This window comes from Tachysurus fulvidraco, chromosome 23 (genome assembly GCF_022655615.1).
Source record: "Tachysurus fulvidraco isolate hzauxx_2018 chromosome 23, HZAU_PFXX_2.0, whole genome shotgun sequence".
NCBI lineage: Eukaryota > Metazoa > Chordata > Actinopteri > Siluriformes > Bagridae > Tachysurus > Tachysurus fulvidraco.
The window spans coordinates 17,999,282-18,012,901 of record NC_062540.1 but is presented as its reverse complement, the minus strand read 5'-3'; the positions used below and the strand labels follow the sequence as shown (position 1 = coordinate 18,012,901).

The 13,620-nt window shown below is 38.8% G+C and overlaps 1 protein-coding gene across 1 annotated transcript in view; it reads left to right on the top strand.

The window, feature by feature from the left end:
- The first annotated feature begins 9,270 nt into the window (after positions 1 to 9,270).
- The window catches only part of hbs1l (HBS1-like translational GTPase), a 35,515-nt gene continuing 31,165 nt past the window's right edge, over positions 9,271 to 13,620 (top strand). The window contains exon 1 of the mRNA XM_047807369.1: positions 9,271 to 9,339. Coding sequence (XP_047663325.1) covers positions 9,271 to 9,339 — 69 coding nt within the window. The remainder of the gene's footprint in view (positions 9,340 to 13,620) is intronic.

Genomic DNA, 13,620 nt, shown 5'->3' with positions numbered 1-13,620 from the left:
ATAAAGGGGTTAAAGAGGGGTTTAAAACTAATCAAGCTCAGAGATTTGTAAGCTTTAAGAACCAATTAAGCCTAATTTCCCCAAGATTTAGCAGGTCTAGGTTTAAAGTTTTGTTCACCAAGATGAACACAAGGCTATAAAATCCAGTCCCCCAGGCTGGTAGCCACTGTTGGGCCCTTAATCCTTAAACACTTAGCTGTATGAGAGGATTATAATCTGCCTCATTTTGGATAAAAGGATTTGGGATTTTAAGGGATTTCTGGTTAGTTGATGATGCTGCAAAAATGAAATCTCAGCAAGTGAAAATATCTTGAATATGGACAAAATCACCTAATAATAATAATAATAATAATAATAATAATAATAATAATAATAATAATAATAATAATAATAATAGATAATTATTACTTATTACTTATAATTATTAATAACTAAATCTGAGATTATTCACACTATTTTTAAATGGGTTGACTCATTACAACCTTGACTTAATCTATTTTCTTTGGAGAATATTAGAAATAATATCTTATAATAATTATTAAATAGAAAAGGTGTCTAGTAATAGGTTGAATAATCTTCTATTTATTTTATTGTATCGGTATAATAGGAAATTCTAAATAAATCAGACTATTCTGTAAAATATTATCACTGGACAATCTTATTTTTGTCATGTTCGCTATAGCTGAGTCAGAGTATAGTGTATAGGGTGTGAGTTCCTTTCTTATTTTCATTATTTCTCTGATTCCACAATTTAACCATTTTAACTATTTACAGTAACATTCACGTGTTGTGGCATGTTCATGTAACATTTTTCTGTCATATAACCAAACATTTTAGATTCCATACAGCATCAGCCCTGTGAATGAACTGTTACCGTGGAAACTATACCGTATTAGAACTAGCACGTCATTATAATATCTGTTGCTCGTATTACTGTGAGATCTAACGTTATAGAACATTCTGACCAATCAGACTCAAGAATACAACAAAATTGTGGGATAATATTAAAGAAAATAGTTTTTGTTTCTTTTTTACACATTCAGTGTTAAGTGCTAAGACAGGTAAATAACGTGTGATAATCGTTCCAAGCAAAGTAGTAGAAAGTCAGGATGCTCCGTGGCTCGACGGTTGAGAGTTAAGGATCTTGTAAAAGGCCCCACAGTTGTTTTTTGGCAGCCCCTCACAACCTTCTGTTCACATGAATAAATAAAACTATAACCAACGAGCTAGCGCGTCACAATACGTGCTAATCCACATGTCTTTAGCTAACTGAACGAGCTGGATGAAAAGACGATCCTCGGCAGACTGGATCGTGCTGCATGTGGCCCGGTGGTAAAGTTTTGCATTAGTGAACCAAACCGTGGGAGTTCATAAGAATCATCATCATGTTTCCTTTTTCATCTTCATATTTATCTTCATCGCTTGCACTGGATCTGATCATTCTCTGCTACCAGAACGATATTAAGAGTCACGGAAGAGCAGAACAAGCCTCAAAACATACACTATGTACACTATTTGTACGCTATGTAGGGTTTGTAGGGAGGCAAACACTATACTCCTGCAGGTTCCTTGGCGGGTTCCTTCTGTGTAGAACCCTTAGACAGTGATGATATTTAGTTTTATATTAAAACAGTTCTAAAATTCAGAGTACATGAGGTGAAATGAGTTTTGGAGGATGTGGCAGCTAAATGGTTAAGGTGTTAGACTACAGATCAGAATATTGTGAGTTCAAGTCCCAGGTCCACCAAGCTGCCACTGCCGGGCCCTTGTTCCGTTGTATGCAACTCTAGAGAAGAGCTAAGGCCATAAATGAGTAGTAATAAAAATGATAAAGTGGTTTATGAATGCAATATTTTAGTTGATTTTTATATATAAAAAAAATCAACTATAATATTTAGTTGATTAAATTGTTGAAACACTTCAATAAACGGGGAGGAGTTTTTTCTGTTTGTTTATTAATACTATAGACAATTTAATTATATCACAGTGTTGTTGTTTTTGTTCTGTTTTGAATTTGCTGTATTTTCTTGTCTAAGCTAGCATAAATAATTTACAACATCTGTTCCAGAAGTACTGATTTTATGCTGAATAACTAGCCGTATTTGCTAGGAAACGAAGTAATATTAGGATCCTGTTAAATTTTGAAACTGTTACTATAGCTAGTTTGCTAACAAGCTATCTAAAAGTATCCGTGAATGAAACCTAAACTATTAGCTCACCTGTTAGCAAAAGGCAGCACTTCTGATTAGCTAGCTCATCTGTAATGTTTATCAAACCTCTCCAGCAGCAGCTGTGTAATGTTAATCCTAAGAGCTTCCAGTTTAGTATTCATTTATTACTATTCAAACATATTATGTAGTCATGACTATGAATTATTCAGCAGCTCCGGGTTACTAGCGAGCTAGTTAACGTTAGGCGACCTGTTGCGGTGATGTGGTCGTGTAATACGATGCTGTTTGTGAGTGAATTCTCAAGTTTTACTCTCAGTAAACGACAGAGACGACTGTGTTTTCCTGGTTTTCCTTTTTCCTTGGTTGATGTAGTTCTAGTGTTTCCTAGTTCCTTGTTTCTCAGTTCCTCAATCGTTAGAGTAGTTCCTAACTCATTGTGTTTTAGTCATGAGCATAGGCTGCTTTTCGGTGTGAATTTGGCTTCAGTGACAATGTCAGTTGAGAGTTTTTACCCCTCTGTTGTGAATCCTGGACGCTCAGCAATAAAAAAAATACCCACACAAGGCTTTTTTCTTTTGTTACTGCATCTTTACATAGGACAGTCCCCTGATTCATAAAGTCCACGGGCCCCTGAGGGTCACTGACGACTAACTCAGATTTTCTTGATATGCAGGTCAGTTGAACTCAATAAAACACAAGCAGGGGTTCAGTTATGTCGAGAAGGGAAATAATCACATTCTGAATTTAATATTTTCGCCTAACATTATGTCCTGAAGAGCGTTCTTCCTCTTTCACCACAGCAATTTAAGGATTAAATATTTATTAAAGAATGACACTTTTTTATCCATTTATTGATACTTTTAATGTTTATTCATATTTAAAGATGCATTTAATTTACTGTAAGAACATCCAACAAAGGGGGGGCGAGCGCGCAGGGAGAGGAGGGCGAGAGCGGAGGCACAAGGGGAGCAGGGAGGGGGCAGGCGAGAGCGCGCGCGCGAGCGCGCGCGAGCTCGCGAGCGAGCGGCGTCGGGAGCGCGAGAGCGCACCAAAAACACACAACACAAACAACACCAAAAAAAAAAAAAACAAAAAAAAAAAAAAAAAACACACCAACACACAAACACACATATATAGCGATATGTTTTTCAAATATATATATTTCTTTATCTTATGTGTTTAAATATTTTCTCATATTTCTATCTCTCTTCTCTCTCTTATCATCTAGATCTATATATATATATCTCTTATCAAATGATCCTAGATATTCTGTTTCAATCTCTCTCTCTTTCTTTCTCTCTCTCTGTTTCCATCTCTCTCTCTCTCTCTCTCTCTCTGTCTCTCTCTCTCTCTCACTATCTCTCTCTCTGTTTCCATCTCTCTCTCTCTCTCTCTCTCTCTCTCTCTTCTCATCACTGAGAGAGCGGGAGCGAGCGAGAGAGAGCGAGAGAAAAGGGGGGGGGAGGAGAGAGAGGGGGACAAGCGCGCGCGCGATAGCGAGCAGAGAGAGAAAAAAAGAGAGAGCGAGGGGGGAAAGCGCGCGAGAGAGGGAGGGTAGAGAAGAGATAGGAGCGAGAGGAGATAGATGAGAGAGAGAATGCGAGAGAAAAAAAAAAAAAAAAAAGAGAGAGGGAGAGAGGGGGAAAGAGAGAGAGAGGAGGGAGAGATAGGATAGAAAGAAAGAAAGGGAGAGAGGAGAGCTCCTCTCAACTCAGCTCTCTCTCTGTTTCCATCTCTCTCTCTCTCTCTCTCTCTCTCTCTCTCTCTCTCTCTCTCTCTCTCTCTCTAAAACAATAACAGTTAGCCTGATTTGAGGTAAATTGATGCACAAGGGAAGATGGGACAGATGAAACATGTTATTTTCTTTGTATTGTTTTTGTTCACAGACAATTTCTTTTTTCTTTTTTACGAGCTTCGGATGTCAACAAATTAATTCCACAAAATTGGAAGACTTTAATATCTGTGTGTGCTAAGAAAAAAGCAAATGTGAAAGATAAGGAAAAAAGGTTGTGAATGAAAAGCCCACCCAGCCACAGGAGAGAGAGGAGGAGAGAGGAGAGGAGAGAGAGAGAGGAGAGAGAGAGAGAGGAGAGAGAGAGGAGAGAGGAGAGAGAGCGAGAAAGTGGGGGATCGAGGTGACAGATGCTGTGTGAATGATAGAAAGCAAAGCGTAAGACCTGTCCCTGTCTTAACCTCTCCGATAGCATAGAGACACGTGAACGGACACACACATGCTCTGATACGGAGTGAAAACCCACACAGATTGAGCAGATAACACCAGAGAGGGGCTGAGAGACCAACAGAGGACAAGGAGAAGGATGGAGAGAGAGAGTTACAGAGACAGCTGTGTGTGGTGTGTGTGATTAGCCAGAGATTTGGACGAGCTTCGACATTCGTTTGTTTGACAGTTAGCTCATGAGAGAGCAGAAACATTTATACGCCAACATGCCAGAGACAGATAATAATTGATGTAAACAGTTTAGACCCAGGAAGCAGGTCAGAATGGTGAAGAAGTAAAGTAAAGTCAACGTGCATCAAATACAATAAGGCCAAGTTACAGAAGTTACGCTCATCACAGTAAACTATCACTTCATCACATTATAGTTATTTAACGAGTCTCAATAAGCAAAGAACTTTTAGGAGTTCGTTCACCAAAAGAAAAATGGCAGCTAGGTTCTATTGTTATCTCATATTATCTCGGATTTAATTATTAATGTCACACAATTATGACTGAATGCTTCCGTTTCCAATACTCTGTGCTCTCGTGAGATAAATATCATGGAAGTGCATCATGATAATGGTGAGATATTAATTTGCAGGATAAAAAGTCACAATAAGAACACAATAAATCTGCAGAATATTTTCTCTTATGTCACAGAAACAAGCTTCTGCTGGGAGGAGGTGCAATATAACGGCTGGTCCTGAGCTTCTTAACAAGCTGGGACAGAGGACATACTGTATAAAGGCTAATTCTTCTCTTCTCTTCTTCTTAGCTCTTCTGGTCTTCTTCTGTCTTCTTACTTCTTCTCTTTATCCTCTTCTTTTTCTTCATCTTCTTCTTCTTTTCATCTTCCAACGTTACATACATTCTTAAAGACAAGAAGCTTGCTCTCAACTTTAAGCTTCTGCACTTATCCAGATGATAAATTGACTCAATTTACAGATAAAAACACTGATGGAGGTTGATAAATATCTAGTAAAATATGCAGAATGTTATGTAAAGACAGTAATAAGTAAGATAAATGTTATTGTAAAGTTAAAATGCATTATAAAGTAATACTAATGGTTAAATTCTTCTTCTTTAAAGTTATAAAGTAATGATAGTGTTTACTCTAATATTATATCTATCATATCACTATCTATCTATCTACTATCTATTATCTATCTATCTATCTATCTATCTATCTATCGATCGATCTATCTATCTATTTATTATTTATTTATTTACAGCATAGATTAAAATTTATTAGTATATGGTGTAATAAATTGTTTGTCTTCTTTACCTTTTCCTTTGCTGATTCTACTTCTTCTACTTATTATTATTATTATTATGATTATTATTATTATATTATATTATTATTATTATTATTATTATTATTCGTGATAAGTTTATGTGTATACATTAATGATAGTCGTATTTATTTGTAGTTATTGATTATTTTATGATTATGTGCACAGTGTTTTTCAAGGTAGGGAAAAATCTCACTATCACATAATTTTAGAGAAATGTTTTCTAAAAACACCAGAGGTATGTAGTTATAGTGTGATACCGATCTCAATGCATGACATCAGAGGGTGAAATGCTTACACGTGACCTTAAAGTGACCTTGATTATCTCAAAATGGTATAATCTGAATAAGTCAGACATTATTTCTGCCTCGTCTACAAAATGATTGTACATTGAGGAAAAAACAAAAAGGCGCTGTCCGTTTCTTTGAATATCGAGAAGGTAAAGATGACGAAGATGTGTTTTTTTTGTATTACTCGTCCGACAGCGACACTGGGACACCCTCTATTTTAGAAGATGCACAGTCAAATCTAAATAAGCAGTAACCTGCACACAAAATAAACACGGGCAGTCATCATCTGTAATTCGCATGATGGTAGTAGTGCATATCAGTCTGTAAAATCAGATAAAACACACACAACACACACACACACACACACACACACACCACACACACACACACACCACACACACACACACACACCACACAAGCAGGTGACCACAAACTGGAACTACCACTACTATCCCTGGAGGAAGTTGATGATCCAGCGTACACAACCCCCCTCATCCCTTCATTTTTTTTTACACTGGCAAAACACCTCTGTATCATCAAAAGCTAAGTCAAACACTCCAGGCAGTGGTGGTGAAAAAAGTTCTGAGTGTCCCTGAGGGCAGGCAGTAAACCTTCATTAGCAGGGAGCAAGTGAGCTCTGATCTGTCTCTAACGTTGAGGCCTAATTAGTGTGTGTGAGCGTTGTATCCTGGTGCACTACTTCGTCTTGTGTATTATCCTGTCAGGATGTGAGCCTTCAAAACACTTACGTCATCACGTTTCTGTTTTCACTTAACGACCATGTTAGTGACTTTTTCAGCACCGGTCGTCTTAAAAAAAAAAAAAAAACACTTTCACTAGCAGTCCAAGTACATTACAGGACAATGAAACATTATATATATATATATATACATTACAGTATTGGACGGAGTGCCAACCCATCACAGGGCACACACACACTTTCATTCACTCACACACTCACACACTACGGACAATTTTCCAGAGATGCCAATCAACCTACCATGCATGTCTTTGGGACGGGGAGGAAACCGGAGTGACCCGGAGGAAACCCCCGAGGTACGGGGAGAGACAGTGCAAAACTCCACACACACAGGCGAGGCGGGAATTGAACCCCCACCCTGGAGGTGTGAGGCGAATGTGCTAACCGCTAAGCCACCGGTCCCTGCTATAACAAATTAAACAGAAAAATTATAATATTTCTATAATATCTGTGCCAATTTGATCTATTTTGGTCTACTTTCTATTTTAGAATTATGTTTATAATGAATTCAAGGAATTTCTTATACTAATTTATATTAGTTAGATTGAATTTATAAGAAAATAAAAATGTATTGTTATACTTTTAAGCAGGAAAGGTATACTTAGCCCATTAATTATTATTATTATTATATTAATTATTATGATTATATTACTTATTATTAGTATTAAGTCGTGTTGTTAAATAAAAAAGAAGTATAATAAATCAAATAAAATAAAAACGAATTATTAAGTAAAGCAACGATTATCAATTGATCAATTAAATTAACAAATCTAGATTTAAAATCTAAATTACTAAATGTATTTGTCGAAATAAAAAAATAAAATTTCAGTTGTTGGTGATTAGATATGTCAGATAATTTGTCCAGTATTCTTTTACTCACTATAAACAAAGAAATCCAAACCATTGGACTCGAATCTGTCTCGAATCAATCATATTTAATTCGTGTAAAAATCTAGTCCAAATTTCCATTCAGATCACACATAATACATCATACCGCATACAACAGCATAGAATCACTGTGAGAGATGGACGTGACTCATAGTGAGGGGACCTGTAAAAAGACTGTTACAGAGATAAAATTACGATTATCTATTATACATGTCTGATACATATCCATGAGTACTATTCTGTAGCTGATCCGTGAATTCTTTGTACGAGCTGGAAAATCGCAGTGTATTTGTCTCGAACATCTGAGGAGCGTCTGTACTTAACCTGTTCATAAAATAAATACTTTTAAAAAAGGCAAAGGAACCATTGACTTTCCAAATTCGTGCGTGTGTGTTTGTTTGCGAGTGTGTGTAGGCGTGTTCAATGTGTGTCTGCCATGGCGAGGATGAGGAGACTCCATTCACCAGGAAATGAGAAGAATGAAAAGAGAATGGAACCTATATTACGCAGAGATACAATCCCGCACGCACGTCAAAGTCCGCCACAGATCCGCGTATATTTGTTTCCCTCTCTCACTCTATCTCTCTCTCTCTCTCTATCACACACACAACACAAACACAACCCATCAACCTGGTGCCCCTGCAACCAGCCGAGTCCAGTCTTTTATATACTTAAATGATGCTGACGCAACAAAGCAAACACACACAAAACACACACACACACACAGAACCAACACAACACACACAACACACCACACACACACCACAACCCACACACACACACCACACACACCACACACACAACACACACACACACCCACAGATCAATGCAGGCCACCTGACATACTTAAAAGACTCACGCACACAAATCTCACTCTCTAAGTATACACACTATATTCTGAGTATATGGTGGAAATGTTTTTACACACCCCATTTCTACGGAATATTGCATGTGTGTGTGTGTTGTGGTGTGTGTGGTGTGTGTGTGTGGTGTGTGTGTGGTGTGTGTGTGTGGTGTGTGTGTGTGTGTGGTGTGCTGTGTAGCATGGGGATTCCTGAACACCTGTGCCCCCTGATAAGAGTTTATCACAAGTCCTGTTTTATGGTTCTGACCTAATACTAAACAACACGACATCTACTCTATTAACACACACACACACACACACACACACACACACACACCACACACACACACACACACACACACACACAACACACACACACACACATACACAATGGGGAAATAGTGTGATTTTCTAAAACTTTTTCTCCACATTAAATTAACTAGAAATGTAGCAATAAAGTGGTAAATCTTTAACTACTGAAAAATACTGCGCTGTTACTGTGACGATCATTCACTCGTCATGTGATGCTCGCAAAAACATGCGGCTAAAGTGACACAGGGTTACCGATACCACCCCACACGTACCACCGACCCGCAGTCTCTTCTCAGCATTGTACTGTGGCTTGAACGTTAAATAAGACAAAATTAAACCCAGTTTGTGGTGTTACATTTCCCGGGGAATCTTTTGAACACAAAAGCTCCATTCCTAATGCTGTCATGAAGGCTTTCTTTATCTGTAGATGAAGTTTTACATAATACATACTGTACATACATGACTACGCTCTAGCACTGGAGACTCCTTCTAAACATGCGAAACAACGTCGCTCCTCACGAGAGAACCTCGCCATATCAGACCTACCACTATAACTATCTCAAGGTGAGTGTTTTTTGGCTGTGACTTTTTGTCTTTGTACTTTCTTTGCACATTTCTTTTTAACAAGACGTAACACCTTCCTCTTTGGTGTCGATGATAAAGTGAGTCCATACTAAATCTTGATTTAGCGTTCATTGCGATATTCACTTCATGCGATACTACAGACCAGACAGACTTCACGTCACTGAGTTACTCATAGAAACATCGCTAACTAATATATATTATACGGACTGTAAGGGAAACAAAAAACAATAACCTACAGGCTCTGTGAAAAAGGTCTGCACCCCCTGTTGTTACAGACTAGACCAAAATTACCTACCCAAGAGTGCAGCGATGTGACTCCTCCAAGATGTCACAAAAGACCCACAACACATCCAAAGATCTGCAATGGCCTCAGTGCCTCAGTTAAGGTCAGTGTTCATGACTCCACCATAAGAAGAGATCTCCACCAAAATGGCTGCATGGCAGATATTTGTCGTCTCAGATTTTGGACAAGGCTCGTCTCAGATTTGACGAAAAAACATCTTGACGATCCCAAGCCTTTGGGGCGGAAAAAACTCTGTGGAGCGGACGAGACAAAGTTTAACTTTTGGAAGGTGTGGGTCCCATTACATCTGGCATAACAACTGCATTTCAGAAAATAGTACATCATATCAACAGTAAAATATGCGGTGGTAGGGTGATGGTCTGGGCTGTTTGCTATGCCATTTCAGACTGGAGCATTGCTCTGAAATGGACACCATGAACTCTGCCTGTTATACCAGCTGAGGACAATGTTGCATCATCTGTGTTCGTGACCTCAAGACTGAAGCGAGCTTGGGTTCCGCAGCAGACAAGTGATCCACAACACCACCAGCCATGTCACCTCTGACATGCCGAGTCAAGTCCTGACCTGAATCTAATGAGATGCTGTGGCATAACCCAATGTGCTACACTACAGACAATATCTGCAAAGGACTGTAATACGAACTCATCGCAAGTTATCGCGTGATGCTTGATTCTTGCTGCTTAAGGGTGGGCCCAGCCAGTTCTTAGGTGTTAGGGGCAACCCTACTTTTCAAACAGGGCCATGTAGATTTGGATTGTGTTTCCCCCTTAATATAGAAACTTCAGTAAAAAACTGCATGTTCCTTTTGAGTACTGTGTGATCTCGGACGAACTATTAATTTGTTGATGATCTGAAACACGTAAGTGTGACAAACATGCAAAAATCAGAGGAAGCCACACACTTTTTATCACACCACTGACGTATATGTATTTGACCGTATATATTTGGAAGTCTGGAACGTCACAGTCACGGACAAACAACTTGGAATTTCATTTTAAAGTATAATGATACATACATACCTACATCCAAAAATATATATAGAGTGTGGTGGAAGATAGAATAGATAGACTTTCACAGAAGGAGTCAGATTCTGTAGGGAGCAGGCAAAAAGCCGAATGCTGGCTGTTTCACTGTAAGCAAGAGATGCAGGGTTAGAAGACTTCATAAATTTTCTCAGTGGAACACACCCACACACAACACACACACACACACACGCCAACACACACACACAAACGCACACACACACCACAAACACATAATGAAAAAGAGATTAGTGTGGTGTGGTCTCGTCAATGGTTGCGTAAAATGCTGGGGTACAAATGAAAAAAAAAGTGAAAGGACACGGAACACAGAAAAAAAACGTAAAAAAAAAACAACACACAAAAAAAAAAAATAAAAAAAAAAAAAAACAAAACAAAAAAAAAAACACAACAAACACAAAAACAAAAAACAAAAAAAACAAAAACAAAAAAAAAACAAACAAAAAAACACAAAAAAAAAAAAAAAAAAAAAAAAAACAAAACAAAAAGAATAAAAGATAAAAATTAAGGAAAAACTTATATAATACATATAAAAGAGGCACAAAATCCAAATGTTCTGTAATTCTGTATACGTGTGAGGAAAGTTGGTAGGAACTGGTTAAAACACTGTGTGTGTCGGCCTAACAGCTTTGTGCAGACAGTGTGCTGTGTGTGTGGTGTGTGTGTGTGTGTGTGTGTGTGGTTGGTGGTGGGTGTGTGTGTGTGTGTGTGTGTGTGTGTGCGGTTTAGACAGAAGTCAATTTAAACAAAAATAAACATTGTCAGTGTTTAAAGACCAAAGATGAGTATTTTAGTTCCGTTGTTGAGGGAGAAGTTATACGAACGGAGTAAACTAAAGTGAGTGAACAGAGAGAGGAGAAAGGAGGGGAAGAGAGAGAGAGAGAGAGGAAGACGGGAGAGAGCAGACGAGGAGGGAGAGAGAGAGGTGACTGAGAGGAGAGAGAGAGAGGAGAGGAGAGCAGAGGGGTGGATGTTGGAAAGAGTGTGAAAAAGATATGCTGATATTTACACACACAAAACACGCATGAGAGAAACAGAGAGACTTGTAAGCAAAATAAAAAAAAAAGCTTTATTACATCCATTCCTTGTCGATAAACCATCTAATGTTCTGTGCAATGTGTCAAACACGTGGAGCTGAAAAGGTAACAATCCTTATGTTGAAAAAAAAAGTTTCCCCTGTGCCAGGTGTGAGTCAGAAGATGAGGCTTGTGCACGGTTTCGAGGAGAAGCAGCGTGTTTGTGTGGTGGAATATTATTACCACAGTTGAGCACCATGTTTTTTAGCATTACTTAAAGAAACAAACTATTCTGATGGTTAACATCAAAACATACTAATATTTGTAAAATTATAATAGAATGGTCCCAACGTAGAAGTGGACAGATTGCGAAAGATTGGAGCTGACAGTTCAAATACAGTCGACGGAGACAGCGTCCTGTTAGTGTAAGGAGATTTCAGAAGCTATATCTCAGTGTTTACAGTGACAACATGAGAAAACTCTCGCGTCGGCATCAGCAAGTAGGTCTCACAACTCTACAACACACAAACACTTAAGCACCAAGAGGGGAAGATACAGCCGAGCACCCCTCCCGCCCTCACCCCCCTTCACCACAGGCAAAAAAAAAACAAAATGGGGAACCACTTCTCTGGGTGTTCCCCTTTGTGAATTAAGAGAGAGAGAGAGGAGAGGAGAGAGAGGGAGCAGACGGAGAGAGAGGAGAGACGAGACCCGAGAGAGAGAGAGAGAGAGCGAGAGAGAGAGAGAGAGAGAGAGGAGAGAGAGAAGAGAGCGAGAAGGGAGGGGAGGGAGGGGAGAGGAAAGGGAGGGGAGGGGGGTCTGGCATTATAGAACTCTACACTTGGGTATTGTGAGTTGGGTTCATAGACAGAGTAAACAGAGATCAGGAGAACAAAAAACCACCGAGAAGTAGGAGCGAGGCGCGAGACGAGCAGAAGCAAGTGTGATATAGAGAGCGAGAGCGAAAAGAGTGAGCAAGGCCCCAGAATGGAAAAGGATTGAAAAGTCGGCAAGCACAGAAGGTCGCGAGAGACAGGCCTAACGCTTGCCTGGGAACGTAAGGCACTTCTGAGGTCTAACGATGATTGTATGCAAGTATGAAAGAAGAGAGCAAATAAAGTTAGAAAATAATTATTAAGATTAAGAAACTCGATCACTTTGTTCTTTGTCACTTTGGCCAAGAAAACAGTGCAGAAATCAGAAAACACGACGTTACATCGGTGTTACGGATATCGCGATGCTAGTTGTGAAAACTGCATTTAAATTGTAAAAGTGAATTCAGTACCATGCCATGATGATTATTGGTTTCAGGCGAGCGGTGGTGGAAATGATTCAGTTTTGAATCAAGTGCTAAACATCCAATTTGGAACATTGTCATTATCACACTCTATGTTCAATCCCAACTGTTTTCAGACAGATCAAACAGAAGCGTGAAGTGATAATTATTCTGCGAGATTTGCTTTTTTTTTTTTTTAATTTTTCACTGAAGTCTTGTTAATAAATGTTACGTTCACTCGGAGGTAAACTATCTCATCGTTCATCTTACGTTCTAAAGAAACACAGAAACGTCATTAATAAAATCAGCCAAAGCCTACAATCTTGTAGGTAGCATAAACAAACTACCACGAGTTCCTCAACACTCACAAGTCCTGTATGTCTACAGACGATGTTTGACAAAAAAGCACACGTACTTACAAGGCCTAGTGAGAGGAGAGAGGAGAAAAAAGAAAGAGAGAGAGAGAGGAGTGAACACGAGATGACCATTTGAGCAGTGGTGGAAGAAGTACTCAGAGTTATGCAAAACAATTGTCCAGCACCAGCTAACATTGGAGCTAATTCACTGCTCACTGAGAGTCAGGTGGACATAGGCACACGCTACATGAAGTTCAAACTTAAAAAA